Raw genomic sequence first — 15,236 nt, 5'->3', positions numbered from 1 at the left:
TTCTAGATTTCACCCTAATCAAAAAAGATGTAATTAATTAATCAGATAATTCACTGCCACGCATGGCAGGACGCACATCTGTGCAGCGGTAATGGGGAGGGAGAGAGACGAGCTAAGCGGTGCAGCACTAGTACTTCCCAGAAGCCCGCTCGTCAACAGTGCTGGAATCCAGTGCAGCTTTTTCTTTTTTTAAAAAAAGGTCCAGCACTCCCAGATAACCTCTCCTGTACTGTACGTGTGCTCCCAGCATGCGCGAGTACAGTGCAGTGTGTGGAAAGGACAGAAACATTTGAGTCTGTTTGAGGTAACAGAGATGACATGAGGGAGGCAGCGCCTGTACAAGGCAAACATAAACTGTGCCACTTCATCTGAAAACAATGGGGGACAGGACACTGAGTGTGCTCTCATCCACATCTCCATTGTCTGCCCTCCTCTTTTACTCCTCCTCCGAGCATGGAGCATAAGCGGGGTGAAAGAGGGAGGGGAGGGGAGTAGAAGGGGGAGCAGCAGTGGGGGCAGTGGGGGTCTGGCTGTGTTCTTTCTCCTCTGTCTGTGTGCGAATGCACAGACGGTTCAGTAGTAATTTGATGTGTGTCCCCGGGGACATTTGATGGATTAAAGCTAAGCAGCTCCATTTCGCAGCACCACCTGATCTTCCACTGCCTGTGCCCCATATAAAGGCTGGCGTGATTGCTGATCTCAGCTAGTCTGACAGTCTCTCTCTCCCTCCTCTCTCTGTCTGTCTCCATCTCTTCTCTTCCTCACTGGTCCCTTAAGCCTGCTGCATCACAGGAGCTATCCAGTGCTGAACAGGATCGCTTTTATTTTTTATTTTTTTATTTTTCTGGGGGAAGCTGGGGGAGCCAGAGAGTATCACACAGCATTGCCGTCAGCCACTGGTTTCCATTTTCTTTCTTATCTTATGTTTTTTGGCCGTTGTCTTCACATTAACCGAAAGGATTACCGTCAAGCCAGCTTCTGCTCGTGTGCTTCCTCAGAGGGTCTTTCATTTTTCTCTCATGCGTTTTTCTCAGCTCTGTGTTTTTATCCATTGAAACATGCCCCGCTCATTTTTGGTGAAGAAGATCAAGCTTGATGATTTCTCTTCGTCCAATTCCACTTCCAATCACCACCACCACCACCACCTGGACGACTCGTTCACTTTTGCACGCTCCATCACAGACTCGGTGACCAGCCTTGGGGTTCGTCTCAGCGAGAATGGTGAGTTAACATGCCTCCAGTCTGCCCCGCTCCAGTTAAAGATGTGCTAGCGCTCCTGCCCGTGGACAGCTCCGGGTGCTGATTTCAGCATGCCTGACATTTCCACACTTAGCACAGATGGCATTCTCTTTTGTTTTTGTGTCGGTGTGAGATTTGCTTTTGCTTCGGCCAGTAACATGCTCGTAGTGTGTAAATTAATGCGAGGCGTTACATGCAGCCAGCTGATTTTTTGCATCAATATCCTAAATAATCCTCTCCAGTGGCACCCCACCCCCATCACCCTGCTCCCAGACTTTTGTTTTTTGACTCCAGTGAAGGACAGACACAATTCAGGTCACAGCCACGGATTAGCTTATGTAAATAGGGAACAAAACGTGTGTTTAATCGGGGAGAAGCTCCAGTTACGTATTTGTATGACTGCACCAACCCTGCGGTGGCTGAACACACTTAGGCTGACTATATCTGGTCATCATGTGGACTAAAAAATTCATGAATATGAGAGATAAGTATCGGATGATACATTTGTCCTTAGCTGTTATTGTCCTTGAGTTCCCATCACGGTCCGATCCTCCCTTGCCCCCCTCTTCCCATCCAAATGGAGCATGCACATTCTCCCCACCCCCATCGCTCCACTACATCTTTCTCTTCCTTCCGGGCATTTGAAAACTAGCAGGGGTTAGAGTTTCAGCCATGCAGGCCTATCGCAGCCACAAGAGACATCAACACACTGTACAGTAGAGCCGGTAGGGCGGTGGGGAGCTGGGCTGAGGGGATAGCGAGGGGAAGCAGAAAAAGGAGACAAAAGTGCTTGGGGCAGCAATGTGGCTGATCACGTGACAAGAGGTTGTACAGTAAACATGAAGAAAGGCACATAGCTGCACCGTGGTCAACACACGGGCCGGCCACAGTCGGCTCCAGTCACAGCTGAGAGGCGACCTTCACTTTCACGCTCTGCTTTAAGCTCGCCGCTTCCATTTTGTGGCCACGTTTAAAGGGCCATATGTGTGTCTTTGTTGTGATTTGTCAGGAGAGAGAGGCTTCGCAGTCCACAGCTACATGTTGTGATGATGCCCACCTGTTATTGTCAACCGTGTCAATAACAAGGTTCAGGGAATTTTTGTTGGATCAGGATTAGTGGAATTAAAAATGTCTGGGCTGGTTTGGAAAGTATAATGGTTTGCTAAATTAGAAATAAATAACTGAGTAAAGACTAAAGAATTATGCAAGGAATAAAAACATATATTTTCTGTTTATTTACCAGGCAAATTTGGTAACTTCTAATGAATGCTATTTAGATTTCCTGTTGCAGGATTATTATTATATAATAATCCATGTAATTATTGTCACTCCCCATTGTTCCTGAATCTATTGTTCAACACCACCAAAAAAAAGCATTATATTAAAAAGGAGAAAAGAACGATAAGGCACTACATCGATGTTGACAAAAGGCATTTAAATTGAACAAAAGGATCTTTTCGTGCTGAGTCCTTAAAAAAAAAAAAAAAAGGGAGAAGGAAAATAAAAGAATCCACAGCGTGGCTGAAATACCTAACATCAGCACTTCTGCCGTGCCAGGAGATTTTCTTTCCCCCCATTGTGGAGACATTTGACTTGAGTGTCTGTCGAACAACAAAGAGGGGTGGCTGAGAGGGTCCATTAATTACATGCTTACTTTGCATTAGAGAAGCGAGCCTATGAGCTGCAAAGGCTGATACAGCGCGAGTCCTAAATGATGAGCTCCGTGTCTGACCTTGGGTAATTGAAATATAGTAAACAACTTCTGCTTACATTGATACGGTATGTTTTGGTTGAAAAAAATGAGGGCCATGTTGTCGTGCGTAGTGCAGAGGGCCTGCAGCTATATTCATAACAGTCTACAGTGTGATTGTCAAACAGGTGGATATAGCTAGGGATAATTGTTGAAGCTGCAGCATTTGTACATTTAATTGTAATTGTAGTTTTTTTTTTTTATTATTTTTAAAAGAGGAAATATTTCCTCTTTTTTTAAATTTTGTTTTTGAAAGAAAGTGTTGCTCTCTCTCGGACAAACACCATCTGCGTAGTTTGAAACGGTGAACCCATGCAGTGCAGCATAATAATGTGTGCACAGACCTGGTGTTTCCCTGTCCCCGGGTGTCACGGTCATGTCTTTGACAGAGTGGGTGTGTGAACAGAGACCCTTGGGAATGGAGACGCTGTAGTAAGAGAGCACTTCAACTGATTTCTTAATGGCCTGTTTCTTGAAGGCACTTGAGTGCGCTCGCTGCTGCAGACAGGTGACCCCTCTTCACAAACAACGTGTCTCACATCATCGGGCCTCAAGCACACTGTGCTCAATAAACTATTATTGTGTGTCACGGATACTTGATCTGTTCCTTGCACTATTTCTATCTCCTCTAACAGCTGCACTATTTTACATACGATAGACCTATCGATCAGTTCAAAACTTTGAATTTCATTAAAAAGCAGTCAATACCTAATTTCCACCGCTTGCTGCACACAGTGCTTAGGAATGGTTTTTTTTCTGCAGTTATGCACTATTTCTCTCAGGATAGGAATTTCACCACATTTTATATTTGCACTCATGTGTTCAACCCGAATATCAACCGTACCCTGGAGGTAAAATGCATTTAGCATTAATTCAGCTCCTAAGAGTCGCAGCATAAGAATGTATTTGAGTTCTGTTTGGATGCATTTAGCTGCCAGCAAGCCTTTTAGCTCCTCTGGCACTGGGTTGCTTCAGAAGGGAAAGGGAAAGACATGAATGATGCCAACAAAAATATATCTCTCTCAAATCATGCTCTGTACAATTGGGGACATTTTAAATCACTCTTGTTGCTTTGTGGTTTCGCTGCATCGTGCTTAAACATTCTTCAAGAAGTAGCATGAAATCCTACAGGACGTAAGCAGCCGGATGTAACAAGTTCATCTGGTCCAAAACCAAAAAGTGTATTTATTTGCAGAAGAAAACAAACTAATTAATGCATAAAGTATTCTCAAATCAGAGATGCAACCTGTTCTGTTTTGGGTGGGTTTCTTAGAACAAAAATTACCAATAACCTTGCAAAAATAAAACATTCTGTAGGTATTTGTTAAGGTTTAGAGTTGAAACACAAGCATTCATTAAGCAAACATGGAGACAGGCCACAGCCAAAGAGGACTGACAAAGCATAAATGAAGAAAAGGAGGTCTAATCAATGAGACGGGGCTTTAATATGCATCTTCCTACACAGGAGACTTCTTTGATGAGCTATTATTCAGTGCTCATCCTCACTGTAAAATTGCAACCTTCCTAAATGCAGCTGAGTGCGTCATGTTTCCCTGCATTACTGCACTATTTTGTGTGTACAACCTGTGAGTTCTGGGGGAAAAAAAAGCAATTAGCTGTGTGCTGCCGCTCACTCTTTCACCATTTTACGAAAGGGCAATCATCCAACATGATAATCATGTAATCACCAGCATGTCACTGTGTCCTTATCCATCACAACCCCTGGCCAACTGTGTTTGCGTGTGTCTCTTACTCAGGCTACATCCAGGATTACATCACGCCATCTGTATACCAGGGGGAGAAGAAGATGGAGCACAAGCTGGCTTCGCCGGTGTCAGATCCCCTCTACACCCAGGTGAGCAGCGGAGAGGAGTACTGTGACCCCGACCTGAAGCAACCCGACAGCCCCCAGTCTGGCATGACAGCCAGCGGCTTCTACAGTGGTGAATCGGAGGCCCTGGCCGAGGGTTACACCATGGATGCCTTCTTCATCTCTGACGGGCGCTCGAGGCGGAAGGGGGACAGCGAGAGTCACGAGGGGGGCTCGAGAAGCAGCAGTGCCAACGGCGGGGCTCAGGAGAGGGGAGCTGGCACGGCTCGCCACTCCTGCAACGAGTGCGGCAAGACGTACGCCACCTCCTCCAACCTCAGCAGACACAAGCAGACGCACCGCAGCCTGGACAGCAAGATGGCCCGCAAGTGTCCCACCTGTAACAAAGTGTACGTGTCCATGCCAGCGTTGGCCATGCACATCCTCACCCACGACCTCAAGCACAAGTGCGACGTGTGCAGCAAGGCCTTCAGCCGGCCGTGGCTCCTTCAAGGTCACATGCGCTCACACACGGGGGAGAAGCCCTTTGCCTGCGCACACTGTGGCAAAGCCTTTGCTGACCGTTCAAACCTCCGCGCCCACATGCAAACACACTCTGCCTTCAAGCACTACAGATGCAAGCGCTGCAATAAGACCTTCGCTCTCAAGTCCTACCTGAACAAGCACTATGAGTCAGCTTGCTTCAAGGGCTCTGCGGACGAAGACGACTCTGGATCAGAAAACTAACCCACGAGCAAGAAGCAAAATTTTGAACCCCTGTTGCAGGTTCACAACCAATAACCCTGTTCACTCTGCCCTCCATGCCTTTTTTCTTCCCTTTTTTTAGAAAGCAATATTTTCACTGAGATTACGTGAAGAAACTCTAATGATTATGGCAAAGACAATTTCAAAAGATGCTGGATTTTTTCCCTGCACAGTAGCTAATCGTCCACAGAAACATACAATCAAACAACCTTCCCCCAAATAGAGACTGTAGATGATAGTTGTTCATGTAAACACACACTCACACTCACACAGACATGTATGCAAACACACACCCACACACACACACATACACACACACACATTAATGTACGCACGTGTGCACACACACACACTTACACACACAATTATATATGAGGCCTGGCATGTGAATTTTTATCAATGACTATAATGATATTGATACCAATAGTAATAATATTTAGATTCCTGATATTTTATAGCAAATAGTAATGAGAAAACGAAAAAAAAAAAACATAAAAAAGGACTAACAGTGTTCTTTTGTTTTTTAGAGACAAAATGACCTCTTGTATTTTTATGCTGCTTTTTATTTGCTAAGAATTGAATTCTTTTGCAACTGCCAACATGAACTTTTTATGAAAATGTGAACTATGACAGTATTTGCAAAAAAAAGGGAGATCATTTTAAAAGGTAAAAAGACAACCCCCTTTTTCCACACCAATGTTTCAATTCAACGGATGTTATTTTTCTATTTGATTTTTCTAAATTTATTTTTTTGTGCTTATTATCCCTTGTTGATCTAAAGCATCTTTGTAACTGTGGGTATTAAGAAAAAAAAAAAAAAAAGCAAAATTTAAATAAGCTATACACGATCATAGGCCATAGGTCATCCGATTCAATTCTGCAAGAGCAGTGATTTTAAAACAGGCCTGTTGAACAGGTTATCACGCATCAAATTCATAGTCTCACCCTGATGTACGGACTTGGACGAAAAACACTGGGAGCCAGACCAAATGATCTATTGTTATAAGTGCCACATGTGCGGTTGACTTGTCTATAGCAATGAAAACTCTCGTTGTTCTTCCTCCACCACGGTGGCTTGCAAAAACTCTGCTGCCTTTATGGTGCATCGTCCAGTCTTAAAGAGCAATCTTCGCCCAGTGTTTGAGGTGCTCCCCCTCCGCCAGTGTTACCTCAGAGTGAAGGTATGGACTCACACACCCTCAGTTACAAAGTGACAGTCAAATTATTCTGTTTGTCTCTTTTATATGTCGCTCAAAGCTCCGCCCACGGTTTAGATGCATACCATCTATTTATCATGTAAATACTTTATTTATTTACCTATTTATCTATTTATTTATTTATTCACACCTATTTTTGTGTATTTATTGAATACTTGCTTATTTGTTAATTATCATGTATTTATTTATTGTTTATAATTTAAAAAATGAACATCCATTGACCTTGTAAGATGCTGCTGATCTTCAAAGAAAAATGTTTATATGCATGAAAACTGTAGAGAGTCCATGGGACTTAGTTTTTTAAAGAGGAACAATGTACAGTACCAGTGTTAGGAGACTTCAAACGAATGAATGCAGAATTAACTTTTTGTTTTTTCGTGGCAATAACTTTACTGACACAGCAACTGACATGTATAACAATCACAGCTGTCCTGTTTTCAGTCAATTTAGGGCAATAAAAAGAAACGAAACACTCAAAAATATTCTCCATCTTGCTGTTTTCCAAAAGTCCACTGCCTCCTCGTGACTGGAGATTTCTTGGCCCTTTTTTGTCTTTAAATCTCAGGCAATAATTAACTCCCAGAAATGGCGGCAACAACAGCGATGTGCACGTAGGCATCGCCGTGAAAATGTAACACTATCCGTTATATAATAAGGTAGGTGTAATCTAGTTATACCAAGGTTTAAAAGGTGCAAAAGCAATAATGATAGTGATGCAGTAACTATGAGCAACGCTCAATCCTTCATACAGCGAGTCCAAAACTGCTACAGGTGTTAATTCGACTGCTATTCTATAATATTATCATTATTATCATAACTGTCTCTTGTTTTAAAAAGCAACCAGGTAAAAACAAATCTCTTCTGGCAGCTGAAACGCAGGTGTGATTTGACTGAAATGCTAGAAGGTTACACAACAGGATTACAATAATTTTAATTCAGGTCACTGACATAATAAAGCATTAAAATATAGTGAAATTAAAAGTCACTACTGCTCCCGAATTATTCTGTGCTGTTAAAAAGCAAATCTCTGAGGTGTCAAAAGAGAGAATAGATGGAGGTATATACGTCTTAACCAGCACTAATGGAAATGATCCGGACGTGTACGGTCTTGGTAGAGAAAGTTTTCAAGATTGTAGTATTAAACGGACGCGTGGTAATGCACTTCTAACTCCCCCATCATTTGCCCCTTCCTCGCGTCCCTCCCCCCCCCACTACCGGCCGTCCCCGTCCCGTCCCAACTGCCTCTAAACAGACGCACCGAGGATGAGATGTGCTGAAGTGGGATTGGCGGAGGGTGGCGGAGTGTGGGAGGATAACAGGTGTTTGCAGACAGACTGCAGATAGGGAGCGTAATTGAGTCGGCGAGCGACCTCCAAGGGGAAGGTCAAGCGCCAGCAGGCAAATGCACTGTCAGCGATTTGCATATTCCAAATGGATGACACGATCGCGGTAATGCTGAGCTCGCCCTAAAAACAAAACAAAACACAAAAGTGAGGAGAAAAGAGGAGTTTTCTGCTCTACTTGTCCGCCCTCTCCTCCCCGTTTCACCATCATCCTGTCAATGGTCGTCTAAGTGCTACAGCTGAATCACTGCATGAGAGCATCCGAACCACCTGTCTCCTGATTAACTTGCAGAACACACAGCTTGGCACGACGCTGTATTATTGAGCTAATGCAGAAATCACTTCTTCCTATAGAGTCTTCTTTTATACGTTTAATGTTTTACTGTGGGACGGAGATATAATGCATCTCTGAAACCTGGGGACTGTGTTTTAATGAGGCAGATAAAAGCATTGAGATCATTAAAAACATCAATTGGAAATGTAACTGTAGGCTTGTATCTGAAACTGGCAGCATTACAGATCGTCCTCAGAGAAAATATGAAATGAGAAAAAGGAGGCACGATTTGATTCTAAACTTCTGGATTTAGATGTAGGGAAACATTGTTCCTCTTTGATGCTTTTTGTAAATATATCTGTAAATATATCACAGCAATAATATGACAATGCATGTAGACATTTAATTGCTCTTTTTCTATTCATGTTGTCTTTTTTTTATTAAAAAGAAAAGACAAATACAGGTACCAATTGCAGTCTGGGTGGCCACGTGAATCAGGGAGTGTCTTGATTAAAAAGCTATCTGTTGTAAGTTACAGACAAAAAAAACCCTTTCAAACTCTGTGTATTCTCAAAGATTTGATCATGTTCTGTATGATTTTTCTGTTCTTGTTTTCTTTTATTTATGTGCCCGGCTTGGCTGCGCAATGAAAAAGTGCCAAAAAGTATGATTTCCATGACAAAAGCCTTCAACATATGGTTGGCTGCTTGAAACCTTCCATATGGTCCTCAAAGAAAAAAAAAAAACTGATTAAGATTTTCCACTTTCTTTCTCACTCTGTCTCTCTCTCGTTCTCTCTTTCTCTCTTTCTCTCTTTCTATTTCTCTTGTTCCAGCTGAGTATGAAGAAACTTAAGCCATGATTGCTGAGGGGTGTTTTGATTTATCTTGTTCTGCTACAATTAATAATGACAACAATAGCAATGATAACGTTAATAAAAACAATAGCACAAGGAACTTACAAGTCCACTCTTGTTTCTTTTAAAAGTGTCAACTGTGATTTTATCAAAGGAGAAAAGGGTGTTTTTGAATTTTTTTATCACTGAGAAAACACGCACACACACACACACACACACACACACACACACAATACCCTGCAGGTGTTCATTGACAGGCCAAACTGTTCATCCAATTTACTGTGTACGAGGTTTTATATCTTTCTTACACCTTTTCTTAGAATATATGTGTGTATGAAACACACTGAGAAAAATGGTGAATCTGGAATGTGTTTGGAATAGCCCTTAGTCAACATTATAGTTATGGCTATAATGTGCCATCAGCTGTAGCCTCCTCTGTCAATGTTTGATGAATTTTATGAGCTTTACTGTCAATTTACTAACTTTTAATTTCGCCGCTACGAGGCACAAAAGCGGCAAACATCCTTTTGTTTTTTCGCAAGCGGCTGAGAACAGGAGCGGTCAGAGGACCTGACAACACCAATACAGCTTTGAATGAGAGTTCCTGAGATGTCGGCGTTATCAAAAGCGGAGGCATCTGTTCCACCGCTATTAAGCCCTTCCCGGTCATTAAATTTTAATGGAACATTGATTTTATGCTGGGACTACTCTTTCTGAGCGACTCAAAAGCCAGAGAAAAATATGGAACAAAATAAAAATGAATCATGACAGCGGACAGGGATTATTATTCTGGGGCTTTTCTTGATTGGTTTCCAGGGAATATACAACACTTGAATTCAATCGCTTGTGTCCTTCAGTGTCCTCCAGCAGCACAGCAGCAGTATAATGAGACAGCAGGCAGAGCAAAGCAGAGCAGGGATTCAGGAACAAGACACTTTGCTGCACTCTCATCTCTTCAGTGTGGGAAAGCACTGATTGCTGCCGTTACGTGCTTCTATGCTAGTTATGTCACTGAAACTAAATAAACTGTCATATCTGTATTCACAAGAGTCAAAAGACAAATTTACAACCAAGTGCTGGTTCTTGTGCACGCAGAAAACAGCTCGCAGTGCTGCTGATCAGGATGTCGCAGACCGCACATCAACATTCAAGTGCGGCGCTCGCTGAAACTTTACCCTGGCAGATGTTGTCCCTTATCAGATTTTATGATGAAAGTAAATAACTGATGTCATTACATGGCAATGGACTGTAAAATGGGGACCCATGCAATCCAATTACATCACCCGTGGGTGAGCTGCGTGTGTGTAACAACAGCAGCTATGAGTGATCAGCACTGTGAGGCAGGAGAGGAGACCGTGGCCTTTAATACATAAAGTACATATCCCTGCAACACTCTACAGCACTCCCATCGCCACACACACACACTCAGAGCATATCAAGTAAATTATTGAAAACAACCTGCAAAATTGAGCGCGCAACACTCCCACTTCAAAGATATTGACCTGAGAGCACCATCATCTTCTGAGCGACTCTCTGTCTGAGAGTAGACATAACTGCCTGCTGACGGGGTGAGGGGTTACCACGGGGTTACTGCACAGATCTACCTACAGCAGCAGATATACAGTTACTAAACAACACAAACTGAAGGAAGAAACATTGGATAATCATGATATTTATGGGGAAAACAGGATTTATTCAAATTCTGACCTGTTACCCTGCACAGACAAATCATCTCTACTGCTGAGATGACAAAGAAACTATCTTTGTAATGGATGTTGTCCATTTGAAGATCATTAGTGGAAAAGTATTTTAGTTGCAACTGGTGTCTTTCAGTTGCACACAGCAAGCAACATGTAATTTTAGAGCTGAACCATCTAGTCAGTTATTATTATGATTATTAATCAACAATTTTAATAAATCAAATAATCACTTGTTAAGCAAAAATACCAAAATTGAATGACTTTGGGGCTTTGGACTGAGGGATTATAAAGAGCAACAATATGCAGATTAATCGTCAATAATAAATATATTTGTTAGTTGCAGCCCCATAGTATACACATTCTGATCTGATACCCTGCACAGGGAGATGATCTCAATTGCTAAAAGGACAACAGAGCTGAAACAATTGGTTGATCAATCGATTGGTCAATCAACAGATAATTATCCTACAAAAATTCTGATAATTGATTAATCAGTTCAGTTGTTTACTCAAGATATAATACCAAATATTTCATAGTTCTACTGTAGCTTCTCAAATCTGAGTATTTGCTGCTTTTTTGCTGCAAACTAGACAATCTGAAGACGTCACTTTGTGCTCTCTGAACTTGTGGTGGGATATTTTTTCACTTTTTTGACATATTAAAGAGTAGACAATTAATCGATCAATTAAAAAAAATTGCACTCCTAAAAAAAATATGAATTAAATAATATATTCTTAATGCCGTCCATTTAAAATTCACTACTGAAAAAAGTATTTTAGCTGGTGTCTCTCAGTTGCTCACAGGTGACGAAGCAAACAACATGCCATCTTAGTAATTAAAAAACTATCATTACTTAATTCAACACTCCTTGAACTGGCTCCGGCTTTCGCTCTGACCCTTCTCATACATCTGGCGCCATCTGTTGGCTGATCACCAACTGTCAGCATTAACAATCCAACAACAACAAGCTTTGTTGGTTGATAATGGTGCCATCGGCTCAACTGAATGATTCAAATTAAAACAGATATTCTGCTCTAAGCCATTTTATTTTCTCCTTGTTATAACCAATCTGCACGCATACTGACCAAAGTCTCTCAACAAGAGGTTAGTTAAACCACTCCATTCAACCAGTCTGGGCCAACCAACTGTAACTGCCCCTTTAAGAGCTAACAGTTTGTCTTTTCACATTCTGCATCACAGGAGAGATGCTCATTAAAAGCGCCTCCATTCCTCACTGTTTCATCAAGTGAGACTGCCAAGCTCTTTAACTCAGTGTTCTTGATGTTTGTGCTGTTTGTGTAAAACCCATCTGTTTCCTCGTCTCTCTGTTGGCAGAGGGTCCACCTCATCCGTATGCTTCTCTTTTTGAAGTCATGTCAAAATCGCATTTTTATGCATCTAAGATATCCAACTTGTCATCAGCACTCAAGCAAAAGTCAAGGAGGGCACTCCTTAAATAGCTCCTTTTTTCTCTTCATATACAATACATGCAGAAACACGGGGTAGCAAAGGAGTTACAGATGTGATATTTATCATTTGTTTAAGACATAAATAAGATAATCTTAACAAGGCTTTTTGTGGCTTTCTATGCTGATATCTAAGCTGCTCTGTCTTTAGCTAATGAACAGAAGTGCAAATGGAAAGATAGACTATACAACTTAATCCACATCTAAATAACCTCACTCCAAAGCACCAGTTTTCTCTCTGGGTGAGCAAATTTATTTCAAGGCAAGGAGGATCATTAAACAGAAATCCCGTTTTGGGCAGCCGTACTAGAAGGACATAGTGCAGAAAATAATTTCATAGGTTTAGGCTTCGAGGGCCACCAGTGAACAATCAACATCAGAGAACAAATCAGCCACACATTCAGCTGCAAACACAGCAACATCCACTGCTGCTAAACCGTGTCATGATTTCAGACACGTTCATCTATCACAAAGCTATAGTTTGAGGACTGAAAATCTCCGTCAGAATAATTATCACTTTAAAAGCATGTCAACGTGTAAAAAAAAAAAAAAAAAAAAGGAGAAGGTATAAATAAATATAGCTCACTTCCCTGTCGGAAAGCTGGCAGGTAATTTTCTCCAGCTGCTCTAAATGTGACAATCCCACAGGGACTGAAATCTAATATTAACAGCAAATCATTATGTGGGAACTGTTCTTCCATGACCTGCCGTTGTACCTGTGTGACTAACTCAATCTAAGTAATTGAGATATGTTAGCAACTAGAATGCAGTCCTGCTGTGACAGCAGAGGGTCACGCAGAGTGTAGTGGGACTCCAAACACACCTCAGCACTGGAGATGATTTACATGTCTATAAGCTTTGACTGACAGGCTCTCTTCTCTTCATGTGACGCTGGTTTCTTTTGGTGCGTGATGAAGTGCTTTTTGATTGACAGCAAAGAAGCGAGTTGAAATTGACATTGTATAAAGCGGTGAATGCCCAGGGGGGATATGTCACCATACATATTTACTATACTGTAGTTATTCAAACAGAAAAAAACAAGTCATCCAGCCAGCTGCACGATCCATGTCAGCATATTACAGTCTAATTGGAGTTTTTCAGACGTTTTTTTGCGACACTGGTGTCAAGTAAATTGCTCATAAAGAAAAAAAAGCTGCAAATGTGAGGTGGCTTTCAAAGCAAAGCTGTTTTGGGGGAAATTATAAACAGATTGTTGCTGTTCCTGCAAAACTATCACTTGAAAATGAGGCGAAAAAAGTTGATTACATTCGCTGAAGCACCTAAATCACAGGGTGCCATTTGTTCAGTTCTATTCCACAATGATATATAATGTCCTGTTAATGATTACATACTATATATAGACCTCCTTCATGTTGTAACTGATCCCCGTGTGACCAATTAATCAACATAAAAGGCGCTGCCATTGTAGTTCAAAGTATTTGTAATAATTCAATATAATGGCCTGCCTCTACTGTCCAAGAAATCATTTTTAATTGTCTCATTAGAAGATGCTGTGGCTGTGGGTTGGAGAAAACAACAATAGTTCTGTTTCCGCTCCACTTCCAGAGATCTTTGAAGCTTTCCACTTACCTGTGCAAAGCTGCGGGCCCAGACGTCCTTTTTTGTAACCACAGCAACCTGGCTGGCTCTTTGAAATCCCTGCAAAAATAGAATATCACCAAGTGCTGCACTTTGATGGAGGAAGCCTATATCACGCAACAGTCGACAATACAAAACACTGACCTCATTAAAAACCATTGTCACCAAAGGATTCTGGGCTTGTAGCGACTCGTTTCAACTGCATGACTAATTGCTGGAGTGAATTTTAATGAGAAACAGTTTGGCCATAAAATGAATAAGTTAGCTTACAAAAAGGGGTAAAGTTTGTGTTTGGTACTACATGTCCATGCCATGAAATACTACAACAGTTACCCCCAATACAGGCCTGTTTACATGCTGAAAAGCAGACCTTAATGTTCGGTTTGACAGTTAACAAAGTTAACATTGTTTTATCAGCTTGATGTTTCATGACTTTTTCTCATTTTATAAGAATTGCTTATTAACATGATTTTGATGACAAGCTTCAGAAGTGTGCTGCAGAAAATGGCACATTACTTCTATTTGAGGTCTCAGAGACTCCAGCTGTAAAATATGGTTGAATACAGGGGATTTTCACATGCTCTATATCTATGATTGGTGTTGACTTCTGTCATTGTAGTTTTATATATGTTTCTTTGTCTGTGAATAACAATCAAAAGAAATATACAGTATTTGTTCATGCAAATGTGCAAGCCCAGTTTGTGACAGAGGGAAGGGTTACCACCGCAATACCGCTCTACAAACTGTGTTTTAATAAGGTTAGAAGAAAAGAAAACTCGTAGCATAAAACAACTGTACACCACCTGCTCAGCACCAAACGGTAGTCATAGGTAGCAGATAGCTAGCTGGTGAACATTGTTGAGTGTTTAGCTGCTAAAGAGACAAATATTTCCCTCAGGAGTTGGTGGAGACCAAAAACAGAGCTAAAAATTGGACTTACATTCATCAGGTGGACAGAAACACGACTCCAAGTGAATGATAATGTTGCTCCATAACTGCTGAATGAAGAAGAAGAAAAGAAAAGAGCATATTTAGAGGTAGAAATCATTCATTTTGCAATTACTATTATCATTTTGACACAAACAGAAGTGGGGCCTGTGGGATCCCAAACCATGAGGGAGTAAAGCCAATGTCAACAACAGATGGGTTAGCTAAGTCTTTTCAAGTACTGCTAAACGTAAATTAATGACTTTTCATCACTGATTACAGGAGATAAA

At 41.4% G+C, this 15,236-nt stretch overlaps 1 protein-coding gene across 1 annotated transcript; it reads left to right on the top strand.

Moving 5' to 3' along the window:
* The first annotated feature begins 541 nt into the window (after positions 1 to 541).
* scrt2 (scratch family zinc finger 2) lies at positions 542 to 9,361 on the top strand. The gene is made up of 2 exons (XM_037773160.1): positions 542 to 1,221; positions 4,747 to 9,361. Exons 1-2 carry the CDS (start codon positions 1,059 to 1,061, stop codon positions 5,544 to 5,546), a joined length of 963 nt encoding a protein of 320 aa, XP_037629088.1. The 5' UTR covers positions 542 to 1,058; the 3' UTR covers positions 5,547 to 9,361.
* Positions 9,362 to 15,236: the final 5,875 nt, after the last annotated feature.

The sequence above is a fragment of the Sebastes umbrosus genome, chromosome 6 (genome assembly GCF_015220745.1).
Source record: "Sebastes umbrosus isolate fSebUmb1 chromosome 6, fSebUmb1.pri, whole genome shotgun sequence".
Taxonomy (NCBI): domain Eukaryota; kingdom Metazoa; phylum Chordata; class Actinopteri; order Perciformes; family Sebastidae; genus Sebastes; species Sebastes umbrosus.
This window is presented reverse-complemented; position numbering and strand designations above follow the sequence as displayed.